Genomic DNA, 15,859 nt, shown 5'->3' with positions numbered 1-15,859 from the left:
GACTCGTCGGGTCGACTAGGTCTTGCCAAGTTGTTACATCTACCGGTCTTTTAACAAACCGAGATCGATCCAGCCACTAAGTCGAACCCGCCAGGGCGATCCAGGTTTAATAATATTGGTTATCATAGTCTCATAACCTAAGTCATGACTTTGACAGGTTAACCCAAGTTAATCTAGGTCAATTTATTATATTATTATCTTAATATTTTAAAAAAAAAAAATTCTTTAATTTTTTTAGTCAAACTACTTTTATTGGTTATGTGTGTTACTTTTGTCCCCTGCATTATATCAAACTAATTTTCATATAGTTTAATTTTTTTTATAGAAAAAATTATTAATAATATTTGAACTTTTTTTTATGTTAAATATTTCTTATCCAACCCATTTCATGCCACGGGAAAACAATATAGTGTAAATTGATATCGAGGTATATTTATTCTAATCGGAATTGTCCAACTAGTTTTCACTGTAGAGCAACGAAGCAAATTCATTGCTTATAGTACCTTTGTTCAGAAATGAAGGTGAAAAGAAATATATACATAATTTTTCAAAGAGTTTTAAATATTGTACTATTAAAAAGAAAATCATTTATATGACTTTAATCAATATATGCGTGTCTATAGCTCAATACTAACAATTTCTTTTACTGCATTTTTCTTCTTGTGTGTTTATTTAATTTAGGCAAAAGTAATTGTTTCGTTTGCTTTGCTGATAGCATATTGGCATAGCAGCAAGTGAACTTCTTATAACATTTTTACTTATGAGATTAAGAGTATGAGTCTCATTGATTATAGCTTGTAGTTGGTAGAACTTCCATGTCTTTACACATGAACATAGATACATTCAAAAATATCTTAATATTTCATGTCAAAGAAATAGTGCAATATATTGGTGTGGTAAAGACCCTTTCAAATAAAAATAAAATAACGTAATATAAACATAATATTCCATGTCAAAAAAAAAAAAATGAAATAACCTACCAGCTTCCTACTTTTTTATTTTAAGATCAGCCCAGCAATTTCAATTACCTTATTTTAAAAAGTGTTTAATGATTCAGAAGAAACCAGTGTTTCCAAGGAAAAAAATATTTTCCTATAATGATTAATGTAAAGAAAATTCATTGATATGAGTTACATCTTAGTGGGATTTTAAATTGCAGTTTTCTTCAATAAAATAATAGATTAAAGTTCTATAAATTAAGGGGAAAGTAGCTCAATTTTTTCTTATATTCCATTCCTTATATCAACAATTTACCAATAATATGAATTAGGTAACTTAAATATTCTTTTATACTTAATTAACAAAAGCTAATTGAGAATGAAAAATACTCTTTATTGATCAATTTACTTATCATTAGAATAGTGTGTTGGCTAATTTACCATTTTAAAAAATTGATAAATGAGCTTTTAGGATAATATTATCCTTTCATAAAATTCATTAGTTATTATTATATTGATGAGAACAAGTAGAACTTTATGCATTTTAAAAGGACGATGAAATGAATAAATTACTCTTAAAAACAAAACTTATTTAATTGACATCGAGGAGTTTTTTTGTATTTTTATTCTGATTTTTTAATTATTATCAAGTTGATTGAGAGGATAATTTGATGTTTTAATAAATATAAAATATAATTAAAAAAAAATGATTAACGTAGGCAACGCACACACCAATAAAAGGGAGGCATCCACGGTTTTTTGGTGGCACGTACAACATCTAAACAACAGCTTTTGTGATAGTGTTGGAAGCGTTGAGGCATCTCATTTTGCATGAGGCAACTTATATTGCCATTTACGTTACTTATGTATTGTTAATGATTTTTTTCTCTCTCTCTCTTTCTTCTCCTCTTGAAATTCACACTAACCATTCAAAATTTTCCTCTCATTTACTAATATTTCAACTTTAGTCATTTTTTTTATATTTATAATTTTTGTTAGTGGTCCTTTTGTCAAGCTTCTATTTGTTTTTAATTTCATCATTAAATCCATAATTGTGATTTATTTTATTTTATTTTTTAAATATGATTCTCATTCTTTTGGTTTTGATTTTTCTTTTTTTTTAAGATCTTTTTGTGAATTTAATTTTTTCCTTTAATTCAAAATTCTAAGTTGTCCTCTTATTTATTTTTTATTTTGAATTTGATGTCATTCTCTTAATTGTTATTTTTTATTTTGGACCTTTTTGTATAATTAATTTTTTTTTATTTTATCCTTTGACATTTGAATTATTATGAATTGGGTTTTGTGATTTTTCTAGATAAGGCGCTTCCGATTTCGTAACTTAAGTCACATGTTTGAAAAGTTAACATCATTTTTTTTTCCACTTATTTTTTTTCAATTTCATCCTTTGATGTTCTTTATTTTGAAAAATAGTCTTCGTGATTTTCTTCAATTTTCTTTTAATCACTATTATTAAACTCGGATCGGCCCAACGGGTCGACTCGGGACCTTGTGGTTGGATCGGTCCAAGTTGTTAAAAGATCGGCTGGGGGGACAAACTTGCAAAACTTGGTAGACCCGTGACCCGAGCAAACCAGGACGAGACCCGGTGTTTTGTTTTTTAAAATGTGGTTTTTCTCCTATACCTCTCTTTTTTTATATTTTTTTAGTTGGTTATTAACACTTTTTAAAGTTCACTATATAAATATTAGAAAAATATTTTATTTTTTCAATGTGGAATTGAAACCCTTTAATATATATACTCTATGTTTCTAAGAAAAAAGTTGTTTATCAATGTGAGAATTGAAACCCTTTCGTATATATATTCTATGTTCACAAGAAAAAAATTATATTTTTTTCAATATGGAATTTGAAGTTCTTTAGTATATATACTCTATATTTCCAAGAAAAAAATTATTTTTTCAATGTGAGATCTGAAGTCCTTTTGTATATACACTTTATGTTCACAAGAAAAAAAATTATGTTTTTTTTAATATAAGGTAAAAAAATTAATTTAAATACTTCAACTTAAAAGGATAAAATAGTATCTTTTCAATGTAGGATTTGAAGCCCTTTAATACATATACTCTATGTTCTCAAGAAAAATTTTATTTTTTCAATGTGAGATTTGAAACTTTTTTGTATAAATACTTTATGTTCATAAGAAAAAAGTTATATTTTTTTAATGTGAAATTTGAAACCTTTTAGTGTGTGTGTGTGTGTGTGTGTGTATACACTCTATGTTAAAAAAAAAAAGTTATTTTTTCAATGTGGAATTTGAAACACTTTCATATATATACTTTATGTTCACAAGAAAAAAGTTATCTTTTTTTCAATGTGGCATAAAAAAATTTTAAAATATTCTTTTAAATTTCATTATTTACAACATGTATAGCTTATATTCACATAGATTTTTTCTTATTTTTTTCATATGAAATATTAAAACTTTAATTATTATTTTTTTAATTTTTCAAGGTTGATCCGGGTTGACTTATAAAACCTAGGACCTGGCCTCTTGTACTGGTTAACCTTTAGGCCAGGTTTGATAACTATGCTTTTAATTAAATTATCTCAATCTCATGACTTAAATAATAGGTTTGGCTAGTTAACTCAAGTATTTTTTTTATAGTCAATTTTTTTATTTTTTTTTAGTTTCCTCCTTCAAAATTATGTTCTTTGTAAAATTAAGCTTTATTATTCATTTAGTTTTTTCTTCTATTAGGTTATCTCATTTGCATAATCTAACTTGTTAAGTTTGATGGCCTTACCTAGGTTTGCAGGTGTTTTATTTTTTTGGGATAATTTTTGTTGATATGTTTTTTTTTTAGTTTTCTCGTTCTATATTTAGATTGCTAGGAATTAGTCATTGTTATTTTTTTCAATTTTCTTTTTATATTTATATGTCCTTCCAACTCAGGTTATGAGCTTGTCATACTAATTTGGATTAACTAAAAAAACTTTATAATTTTATTTTCTTCTAACAAGAGATTTTTTTCTAGTTGATTCATAAGAAAAAAGTTATGTTTTTTTTAATGTGGAATAAAAAAAAAATTAAAATATTCTTTTAAACTTCATTATTTACAACATGTATAGCCTATATTCATATGAATTTTTTTTTTCATATGAAATATTAAAGTTTTAATTATTATTTTTTTTAATTTTTCCAGGTTGATCCGGATTGACTTATGAAACCTAGGACCCGGCCTCTTGTATGGGTCAACCTCTAGGCTAGGTTTGATAACTATGTTTTTAATTAGATTATCTCAATCTCATGACTTAAATAGCAAGTTTAGCTAGTTAACTCAAGTATTTCTTTTATGGTCAGTTTTTTTTTTTTTTTTTTTCCTCCTTCAAAATTATGTTCTTTGTAAAATTAAGTTTTATTATTCTTTTAGTTTTGTTTTCTATTAGGTTATCTCGTTTGCATAATCTACCTTGCTAAGTTTGATATCCTTACCTAGGTTTGTAGGTGTTTTATTTTTTTAGGATAATTATTATTGTTATTTTTTTTTTAGTTTTATTATTCTATATTTAGATAGCTAGAAATTAGTCATTGTTATTTTTTTCAATTTTCTTTTTATATTTATATATCCTCACAACTCGGGTTATAAACTTGTTATGCTAGCTTGGATTAACTAAAAAAAACTTTATAATTTTATTTTCTTATAATAAGAGATTTTTTTCTAGTCGATTCAGTTACTTTCATTACTATCTTATTAGATTCAGAATGATTTATATTCTATCACTTGAGCCATAAGAAAATTTTCTTTCACTGTAGTTCGTTTTTTTTACATTGCTAAAAGGTTGGTCAGACCGCGAAAAAAGGCGTGCCACCTACTAGACAAAAGCTATAATAACCTCTCATGTATATTATCAAAATTCCTGCGGTAATTAATTAATATAATAATCCTTTGAAGTCGGCAAAACTCTCTCGTCCAAGCTTGTCCATTCTTTTTCCTCAAAAGCCTCTCTTCCACAATTAACCAAAACGTAGATTTCTTCATATCCTTTCTCTCTTCCACAATTAACCAAAACGTAGATCCTTCACTGATCCTCTACCTTGTTAATTTCCCTTAATCCATCATCCTTCACATGATTTAACAATTTCCCATCGTTAACTACATCATATCTTTCAGAAACCTTGCACCATGGCATCTCCTGGCCATAATCTCCTCATATTACTTCTTTTCTTCATATCCTTTCCATGTTCGAAGTCCAGACTCTCCGTCGACTACTACAACAAAACATGCCCACAATTCGCTTCTATCATGGAACAGATCGTCTCGGACAAGCAAATTGCTAGCCCCACCACTGCTGCCGGCGTTCTTCGCCTCTTCTTCCACGACTGCATGGTGGAAGGCTGTGATGGCTCCTTGCTCATCACCTCCACATCCTTCAACAAAGCTGAACGTGATGCTGACATCGACCAGTCCATCCCTGGAGATGCCTATGACCTTGTCACTCGTGTGAAGACTGCCCTCGAGCTCCAGTGCCCCGGCATTGTCTCTTGTGCTGACATTCTAGCCACCGCTGCACGCAACCTTGTCACAATGGTGGGAGGTCCTTACTACAATGTGCGTCTAGGACGCAAAGATGGCCTGGTATCCAACGCCTCTCTTGTACAAGGCAATATTGCTCAACCAACCATGCCATTGACAGATATCATCTCCCTTTTTCATTCCAAAGGGTTTTCAGTGCAAGAAATGGTGGCTTTGGTCGGTGCTCATACGATAGGGTTTTCCCATTGCAAAGAATTTAGTCACAGGCTTTTTAACTTCAGCAAGACTTCAGAGACTGACCCTGCATACTACCCCATATATGCAGAAGGGCTAAGGAAATTATGCGCAAATTACACTAAGGACCCAACTATGAGTGCTTATAATGACGTGATGACACCAGGGAAATTCGACAATATGTACTATAAAAATCTGCAAAGGGGATTAGGGTTGCTGTCAACAGATCAAGCCCTTTCTGTGGATAGGAGGACCAAGCCCTTCGTAGACTTGTATGCTGCAAATGAGACCGCATTCTTTGAAGCTTTTGCACATGTAATGGAGAAAGTTGGCATTTATAAGATCAAGACAGGGAAGAAAGGAGAGGTGAGGCACAGGTGCGACCAGTTCAACGATGCCAAGATTAACTAGAAATGGTAATCGTTTCCGGCTTTAGTTTGAAGAGAAGGGTCCATGATTGTGATTAGGGAAGTCTTTCTGTTGTTTCTATTATTTCACTAGAGATACATCCTTCTTTTTTTCCTCTCTTTCTTTCTGTTGTTTCTATTATTTCACTAGAATCCTTCTTTTTTTCCTCTCTTCTCTTGGGCGAAACAGATGCATCCTTCAATATAATATACATCAAGCACGCACACTTGATGAATGATAATACACTTCCAGAGCAGCACTGTGATCCGGATATTACAAATGCAGAAGCTGACATATCCAAGATGTACGTACTAGTCTTCAGAGCATCATCAAGGCGAGGGGAAAAAGGTTTCCCTGTCCATATATTTGGTACAAAATAATGTAATGTAAGATAGTGTGATTAAGAATCATCTAATGGAATTAAGAATTTAATGCGATCATGATTACAAAGCATGCCATTAGTTTATAGATGATTTCTAGATCACCACCTTCAACTCGCACGAGACTCCACATAATGCCCATTGAAAACACTGACTGCAAGGTTTCATTTCTCAGTGAAAATAACCACTGACAAATCATTGAACACACTGTAGAGGAGTGGGAGAGAACCTCTAGGAGTCGGTGTTTTCTTAATTACATTAGATTAACTTGGATAGTTAAGTGACAGAACCAGAACAACGAAAGAAAGTTGCACTGCCTATGGTTGCGCTATCAGTAACAACAGATTTTCACAACAGAAAAGTTGAAATGGAAGTGACCTAACTACAAACCAATTATTGTCCCACTTGGGCAGTACAGAACATGTGCATGATGTGGTTATTATCTTCCATTTTAAAAACAGAACCCCTGCCAAACGTTGATGAGAGGATCTTCATGAATAATTAATGCAATTTACAAGTACGTGTTCCTACAATCTGGGGGAAAGATCAACAGAATGACCAAAAGGAGTGCACAAAGGAAGGAATTTTACAATATCAACGAGATGCTGTCATTCTTACAACCTGGCAGAACATGACCACAAGACAAAACCACCATCTGCACTTCACATGGCAGAACAATAGAATGACCACTCATGGTCGAGAAATTGCTTAACCTCTCATACTTCACTAGCACTAGCGCCAGAACACAAGCAAATTAATGAGTGCAGACAGTTAATCCATTAACCCTAGTGCATCAGATTCAGCCTCCCGTATCCAGCTAGGATTTTGCATTCACAGCAGGAGTACAATTAAACTATTGTCCAAGGCAAAGACACAACATGCAATAAGAAAAAGCAAATGTCGCAGATCTTACCATATTTAGCAAGGCTTTCTTTTGTCAACTTTTAAGTGGATGTTGAACCATTTCTTCTTCTTAGATCTATCCCTCGTAGGTTTCTTATCTCTCACTTGTGCATCTTCTTTGGTCTCCCTGAAGGGACCCTTATTCCTGCTTTTACTTGAGCTCCGCTTCATTGGCGGAGCAATGGTGTAGGAGGCATGAATTTCATTCCTTTGTCTAAGAAGCTCATCAATCTGCAAAACCAATATCAACAGTGAAGATTCAGAAAACATCAATCTATTCATACCTCATCTTCATGTAGATATCAGCAACAAATTTTGACAAGTTAAACTCACTGCTTGCATCTCTTGTGCATATCTACTGGTCATCTCGGTAAATTGAGCCAATACCTGTCAGAAGGCCACAAAAATTACTAACAAAGAGAGGCAAGTGCAGACAACTATAGACTGCAGAAGTCAAGTGCAAACCTCTCGATATTCAGTTTCAAACTTGGATATTTCTACCCTCTTTCCAAGAATCTCAGCTTCAACAGCTCTGAGATTAGCTTTTTCTTCCATAAAAGGTGCGGCACAAAGAGCTTCTATTGAGTAACTTGCACTTTTAAAAAAATTGTCACCTGGAAGAAAGAGCCAGGACCAGAAAGATGCTGTCAGCCCATCCGCACATATATTATCAAAGCATAGTACCCTAAACAACAAGAAAAGTCTTAGAACCGACCATAGACCCCAAAAACATGGGTGCCAGCCTTCAGTTCAGATATTTCACATGGCTGAAACCCATCCAATTTTTTGAAGAAAGCAGCATCAGCATCTTTTGCAGCTGCAATCTGAAACCACAACAATTCCACAACCAAAATGAAGATGAATGAATCAAATAAAAGACAACTATCAATGATGACACTTGACACTGATCTCTTAAATCATCAGCTTACAGAGTTGACAGTGTGATCCAGCCGGTATACAGGAAAACATAGAAAGTACATTCCAGCAGATGTAACCTTTCCTGTTTTAGCACTGTCTTCCTACACCAAAAAGCAAACCAGTAAAAAGGGGTTAAATGTAATGATATTGAATGTTGAATGTGTTTAGTCAAGAATATTAAACTAGAGTCTATTGAGCTAAAAACATGGCAAACATGCAAAGGCAGATCAATTCCAGAAAGAACTTCATCAATGGTAGCTCCCCTTTTGACCAAGTAGTGTCCATCATAATTAGGGATCTAGTTAGTTACACTTCACTAGAGAGAGATCTAAAATCTCTTTTGTGGGAAGATCTCCAATCTGCTGGTCGTAATATGATAAATGAAGTCAATGTTCTTTAAGATCCATCCAAGACTAGAATCAACGTAAGAATATGGAACTGTTGGCTTTGATTTAAAATGATCTACCAACAAGAAAAAGAAAAAGACAGGGGAAAGTGCATCATACCTGTAGAGCTAGGCTTAATCCTCCACCACTTTCTTCCTGATCAAAATACAATAACTGCACAAAAGACACTCAATCAGTATGCCAAATGATCATTTTTCAGGCATAAGTTATAGTTGGAGAAAATTACGCAATTGATATCACTTGGGAACTCACCACATGAAACTGCTAAAAATGAAAAAAGAATTGTGGGAATCTGAAATTTGTTTGACAGCAATAAGGAGGGTGCGAGACATGGGTTATAAGACCCAGCCTGTCAGGTCAGCCTAGTTGTCCACCTACCCAAGGCTTGGCCTGGTCGGGTTAATGGAAAAACCCAGCCTTTTTTTTACCAAAATGATGTGTTTTAAGGGTTTTTAGAAAACAATCTTGGGTTGACCTAGGCCTTAGGCTGGTCGATCCTCAACTCTGTTCTTATAATTATGGTGTGAGAAACTTTTGGACTGGTTGTCAGAAAACTAAAACAATCCAGGAAGAGACATTTTTCATATAAACATTTTAATCAATTTTTTCTCTTTCTTTTTGCCAAGGTTTCCAACAAAATGCCCATAAGAAACAGTTTCAAGTTTCATAAGCTCATAAATCTGCTCCCAGAGCACAAAGTCATTGAAAGCCCAAGCACTGAAAGGCAAAGATGGAATATTTGGCATATAATCTGTATCCCATAAAGGCCAGGAAGTCTTCTTTTTCCTTGCAAGGAAAGAACTGATGGAGAATGATTGAAGATTTTCTTATGTATATAGTTATTTTAGAGTTATATCTTCCAGTTAGAGTTGACTATTTATTTTGTACTACCAGTAATTGTCTTTTGGTTTTTTACTTCCAATCATTATCCTATCATTCTGGGTTTAGGGTTTTCATTACTCACATAAGAGCAAGAATTATTGTTCAGAGACAGTCATTGATGAATGAAAGTTCAATTTTGAGATTGATAACTCTCCATCCCATTCAACCCGCCCCCGCAAAGAAAAACAAAATTAATTTTCTTGGTTTCTTCCATACCCGTTTCTGATACTTCTCTACTCCCTGATTCTTTTTATCAAGTAGTATCAAGGAACAGATTTCCATGTCCCAGAACATAACCAAAAAAAATCTAAATTCATTGCTTCCAAAAGAGAAGGTCTATCAGATTCTTCATCAGTACAGAAAGGTGAAGAGAAAAACAAATGCAGAAAAATAGAATGTTTCCAACAGAGCTAAAGAAAATCAATTATGATGATTAAGGAAAATGCGAGGCCAGATGAGTCAAAAGACAGTGTTTACAGTAAACTCTTTCAGCATCAACTTAGGAAGCCAAATATCTTCTTTCATTCCTTATTAACTATGAAAAAAGGAGACTCTCTACAATTGGGGTTGTCATCATCATTGCAGTACTTATTCAGCACCAACATAGGAGACCAGTAAACTCCTCTCTTGAAGAGTGATAATGCCCAAACAGACCAAGCAGTCAAGAACCAATATTTTCCTATAGGAAATATTAAATCAGACAGCTCCGGCTTATCAACAAATTCACAATCAATTAAATTCAAAGCTTTAACCCCTATCACGCCCAGTCAGCTATGCTTATTTTGTTGGATTGGCCACAGATTTTTACATGTGCTTCCAACCAATGAAAAGTACCACTAATAGTGAGGAAGCAATAAAAGGCAACCTTGAGTAAAAAAGCTCTCTGTTATTCATTAAAAACTTCAGAATACCAATCTACCAAAAATATACCTCTCTACACACTGTCACATATTGCAATGTGTCATTTGTTCCAAAGAAAATTTGGGAAAATGCAAATAGTACCCTGTGGATTGGCACACGTGCACTTCAGAGACTGAGAATTTGGCACTTCAGTGACTTGTGATTTTCTCTGATAGCATCTGCCTTTTTTTGTCATTTAAGTTGCTAGATATAAATCCTCAAACTTTTTACATTTTTAATTTCATAAAATTGAACATTTAATTCAACACTGTAACAGACACTTCCTGTACATGAAATGTGTCACAATTTATATTTTATGATCCAACTACCTTGGACAACAAAAAAAATGAAATACATTCATAGAAAAAAGAAAGAAATACACTACTTTTTATAATACCAAGAAAACCATCCACGGAATAGAGTGCCCTGTACATAACTAATGGAAAAGGGCAAATGCAATAAATGAAACCACGAGTATTGATACATATTCAAGATTGAGGTTGATAACATAAATTTTATCAATTGATAGAAATTATAGCAATTAGAAGAAGAAAAAAGTTGGACTTATTTTAGCGAACTTAACTAATGGAAAAGGGCAAATGCAACATATGAAAACATGGGCATTTGAAGTTTAAAAATTTGAAACTTGTTCAATAACTGCAAATGCACCAACCACATGATAGCTTTTCGTAACTTTTCCCTAGAAACTTGCCATTATATGGTGCAATTCACAATTGACTAGCTATCATAAAAGCTTAAATGCACCACAAACCCAAACTACGAGCACACAATCCTTGAACCAACTTCTGTTGCTTTTGAGTAAAAAACATGAGCATCCATACTAAGGAACATTCAATCACAAATGGCATTTTCAGAACTCCAATTAAAAACAAACATTCAGTATGCTCTTTTGACCCTATCAGGCAGCTTTGCAATATCATAGTCTATAATTTGCACACTAAATGAATTGAACAAGAAATCTCTAAAGCCATTTCTTTGAAAAGGCACATTCTTACAACGGGTTTAGTATTGATGTACAGTGGCTGCATGGCAGCTTTTGGGCCTCTACAATGCATTCCACCATGAGTCAGCTTTTTGAAGAAAACATCATTTAATCTCAAAGGGGGGAAAAGGACTATTTTCTAAAGAAAATAAAGAGAGGAATGATTTTCCCAACAATATCCTTTGCTCAGTGACTGAAAGTAACACTAGACAAGCCCTTCATCAAACGTTGTCCTCTGTGTCTTGCAAACAGAAGGTGATGATTACTCCTTGATTCCATTCAAATCTCACACAAACTTAAAAGGAAAAGGTGACATAAAATACGTTCAATGACAGCCAAGTTTACTCCAATATGCGATATGCTCCTTTCTCACTCAAACATTAACCTCATTACCTCAGTCAAAGATGCTAAAATCCTTTGCTCAGCAAGAATACAGTTGGGCACACAAAATAAAAGGCAGGAGAAAAATACACCATCAGACTTATACATCATGAAGGAGCCAAAGGTTTATGATTATTCTAACCTTGAACTTGCTTTTGTCAGACGATTGCACTCGACAAACAAATCCAGCCCTTGCCTCCTCTTCTGTTATCGTGACAGAATAGAAGTGAGCACATTGCTTTTCAACCTGTTTAAAAATGTAGGTTTTCCAATGAGACCTAGCACAATTACAAAAATTGACACACAAACCAGAACAAATACCTCACCTTCCTAGAAATAGGTTCCCCAAGTGAAAGTGGACGAATATCAACCACACCATTAAGCGCCTCCTCCAAAACAGTTGCTGATATAGTGGTCTTAATTGGTACTCCAAGTTTACTATCATGCAAGAAATATTACAAATAAAAATCAATACAAACTATCACAATCATCATAACTCATGAGAATTATTCCAAAAAAAAATTTTAAAAAATTATTTTGATGATTAACATCGCATAAATTCATTATAAACTTACCTAAAGAGTGCCGCAAACAAAGTATTAACAGCTCCCAAACTTGAAAGATCCAGTTCAAGTTCTTGACTTTCTGATTCAACAGCCTGATCATATGACAGCAAGATCATGCTTCGCATTACATTATCATATAAAACACATATAAAACTAAATGATTACAATTCTAGAAGAAATTGATATGGCTGGTATCTGGATAGCCCCAAAAACTGCAGAATGAACCACATTATTTCAAAAAGAAGAAAATAATCTATGTTAACATTTGAGTTCGAAACATTATTCATCCACTGCCAAAATTCCTCACCTCAAAACCAGCAGAGTCATATTGGCGTCGCTTGTCTGGATCAGCCAATATATTATAGGAAAATGTAACCTCTTTAAATATATCAGCTGCTTCAGGATCATTTGCATTTTTGTCAGGATGGTACCTGAAATAGTAGGCGAACGAGAATTTTCCAACCTTGATTAGCAATGGAAGAAACAAGGGAAAAGAAAAATCAAGGGCATTTCCAACCTCAATGTATGTGGGTATCTTATAAGAACTAGTAGTGATTCAAAGTTCCATTGCCACCCAATTGTGCTACTTAACTACTCCAAGTTCGGCTCTTTATTCTGTTTTCCATCATATCTTCAATAAATCAAATCTTGCTTTCCAAACAAGTCATACATTGCGCTTGCACTAGGAAGTAATTACAGTAACCCCAATAATGTCAAAAAAAAAACCGTTATTTACCTCTATTTTTTGCTTAAAAAAAGAATTACTCATCCTGTAAAACCCTATTAAATTATTTCGTTTGACGCACACTTTGAATTAAATGAAGATTCAATCACAAAAGCTGTCCAAATTTTTTTTAAAAAAAAAGACTATGTAAAATCAAAAATAAATCTTCAACCAATTTAAAATAATAATTAAAAAAACATACTTGAGAGCCATTTTACGGTAGGCGGACTTAATTTCCTGGTCAGAGGAGTTCCTGGAGACGCCAAGAACTTCGTATGGGTCTCGCCGCACCTGCCTTGCTGCTTCATCCTGCTTCGATCGATGAGCCGGCATTACGCTATTCTATTTATATACAACAACAAACAAAACCCTAAAATAAATCACTGCAGCAAGGATAGAAATAGCCAAATGTTTTCCAACATTCCTCTCTCTCTATCAATTTTGTGTTTGGTGGAGCAAGTCAAGAAACCCTAGAAAGAGAAGGACTCCATGGGATGGGACCTCCCCTGAGCTGGAGCTTAGAGAGAGAGAGAGAGAGAGCGACCGCGATAGAGACAAACCACCAAGAAAATTTGGAGGGGAAAATCTAGGGAAAAAGGTTTAGTGACTCAGATGTAATCTTTCAGGATTTGTTTTTACGTTTATAAGTTAGTCCTCGTAGTTTTGAATCTCTGTGAATTATAGTCTCTTTATTTGTCTATGTCGAATGGTTGTTTTATAAATAAAGAATAATTAAATTATCCAGGTTGATTCATGTAGATTAAATTAAATTGCTGATGTTGAGTATTATAACGAGCTCTGGAATAATATTCATGCTTGGTTTCTTGATTTTTCTAATTGAGCTCGAACTTCGCTATGAACATTAAAAAAAAAACATAAATATTTTTAGCATAATAATTGTTTTGAGAAATAATTATCTTAAATATGTATTAAATTTAAATATAAGGATTATTTAGTTATTTTAATGATATTTTCTTAAGAAATATTTGAAAATATGCTTTATGCTCAGACAAAAATTGTGTGATATTGGATTTTCTAAATTCAATGGATTAATTAACTATTTCTATACAACTACAAGGACAGAATAATAATTTTCAAAAATTAGATACCCTTTCCAATAAACTGCGATCTTGATGATCGATTCCCCCTTTATGGCTTGTTTGTGAAAGTTCCGCATGTTTTTCAACACGCGCCAGTTGTAGGTTGCGTAAGACGCACTTCGGTCCAGATGTGCAAGTTTGAATTACATGGAGGGGATTGCAGGGGAAGATTCTCCTTTTTGGAAAATTATTTTTGTTTTCTTTTTATTTCTATATATTTTATTTCATAAAAAAAAATGCATGATGTTAATCTCTTATATATAATTCACTCGTCAAGAAAATATCAACAAGCGAATAAGTATCCCATGCATTAAATTTGCGGATCTCGTTAATAAATCTCATAAATATAATAATTGATGTCTTTTTAATAAATAAATCATGTAAAATTATTATGCCTTAACATTCTATAAAAAGATATCTTCCTGTTAAATATTTTCTATGAATCTTAGTGTGAGAGATTAGCTTCCTTATTTTTATAAAATGGAGTTTATTCATGATTGAAATTTTTTAAATTGAGTAAAATTAATTGGTTTTAATATTTTATATCTGAAATTATTTTTAATGTTAATAATTGAATGTTAAGGGGAATTCAATCTCTAAAAATTATACAAAAATAAATGAAGAGCCAATCTCTTTGATTTCCAAAGGAAATTCAATCTTTAAAAAAATAATGTAAAGAAAATACCTTTTTTTAAGACTTTTAAATGAATAAAATATACCTAATGGGGTAATATAGAAAATAAAATAAACTAAATTTATCTCTTTCAAATATATAAATCCAACTTATTTATAAATTGAATTAAAATTAAACGCTATAAGTAAATTCAATTATAGTAAAGAATTTGTTTCAAATAAATATGAAAAGAATGAATTTTTCTTTAAAGAATTTTTTTTCTTTTTTATATAAGAATGAGGTGATGATTTTTTTTAAAAGCCTCCTTTCAATTATGCTCAAACCAATAAGGATTGAAGGGCCACTCTTTCTTCGATACATGATTCTCATAAATATAATTATAAGACAACCCAAAGTTCAAGTTATGGATTGGTCGAGTTAACTAGTAGTTGATTATTCACCTTTTTTTTTACTGGTTAATTTTTTTTAATTATAACAACATTGTTTCATATGTTTTTAATGAAATGATGTTGATTTGATAAAAACAATCTAGTTCAAAATAAATTTTGATTTGAGCCAAGTTTTGAATCTGCGAGTCTCTTTGAGTCAAGCCAAGGTGTATAACTATGTTCATAAGAACACAAATATGTATTTGGAATAGGAATGTTAAAAAAATCAACCAATCAAAAAAATAATTGAAAAAAATAAGCCAAAGAAACAAAACAAAAAAAAAGATTAAAAATCCAAAGAAATTCGAGTCAATTTGATTTTCAAAATCTAAAACAAACCAAACTGAATCAGACAAAATCATACCTATTCAATCAAAACCAAATAGAGTATAAAAGCCAAAAATAAGTATAAAATGAAAAAAAAATTCTCAAACCCTAAACTAGTACCTCATTAACGCAGTGGCATGTCTCCTCACCCCCCACCTTTATCCCTACTCATATACTCTCCTGATCTCTTTCATCAGCGACTTTCTAGTCTTTGGTCTCAACTCTTA

At 32.5% G+C, this 15,859-nt stretch overlaps 2 protein-coding genes across 4 annotated transcripts; one reads left to right on the top strand and one right to left on the bottom strand.

The window, feature by feature from the left end:
- The first annotated feature begins 4,955 nt into the window (after window positions 1–4,955).
- LOC105116474 (Peroxidase superfamily protein) lies at window positions 4,956–6,199 on the top strand. Its single transcript, XM_011013860.1, has one exon. The coding sequence runs from the start codon at window positions 5,087–5,089 to the stop codon at window positions 6,080–6,082; it is 996 nt and encodes a 331-aa protein (XP_011012162.1). The 5' UTR covers window positions 4,956–5,086; the 3' UTR covers window positions 6,083–6,199.
- Window positions 6,200–6,258: 59 nt separating this feature from the next.
- Window positions 6,259–13,735, bottom strand: LOC105116473 (chaperone protein dnaJ 16-like). Of its 3 annotated transcripts, none has more exons than XM_011013859.1 (12): window positions 13,346–13,735; window positions 12,727–12,850; window positions 12,429–12,511; window positions 12,180–12,291; window positions 11,996–12,100; window positions 8,787–8,840; window positions 8,292–8,381; window positions 8,078–8,186; window positions 7,828–7,976; window positions 7,696–7,749; window positions 7,373–7,593; window positions 6,259–6,433 (listed from the first exon to the last, which is right to left on the bottom strand). In XM_011013859.1, exons 1-11 carry the CDS (start codon window positions 13,474–13,476, stop codon window positions 7,378–7,380), a joined length of 1,227 nt encoding a protein of 408 aa, XP_011012161.1. In that variant the 5' UTR covers window positions 13,477–13,735; the 3' UTR covers window positions 6,259–6,433; window positions 7,373–7,377. The 3 variants fall into 3 exon arrangements, with proteins under 3 accessions (XP_011012161.1, XP_011012159.1, XP_011012160.1); XM_011013857.1 differs by lacking the exon at window positions 6,259–6,433 and adding an exon at window positions 6,926–7,276; XM_011013858.1 differs by lacking the exon at window positions 6,259–6,433 and adding an exon at window positions 6,926–7,114.
- Window positions 13,736–15,859: the final 2,124 nt, after the last annotated feature.

The sequence above is a fragment of the Populus euphratica genome, unplaced genomic scaffold (assembly GCF_000495115.2).
Source record: "Populus euphratica unplaced genomic scaffold, PopEup_1.0 scaffold961.1, whole genome shotgun sequence".
Lineage (NCBI taxonomy): Eukaryota > Viridiplantae > Streptophyta > Magnoliopsida > Malpighiales > Salicaceae > Populus > Populus euphratica.
Note: the sequence above shows the minus strand (reverse complement) of the source record. Positions and strands in the feature narration are given on the sequence as shown.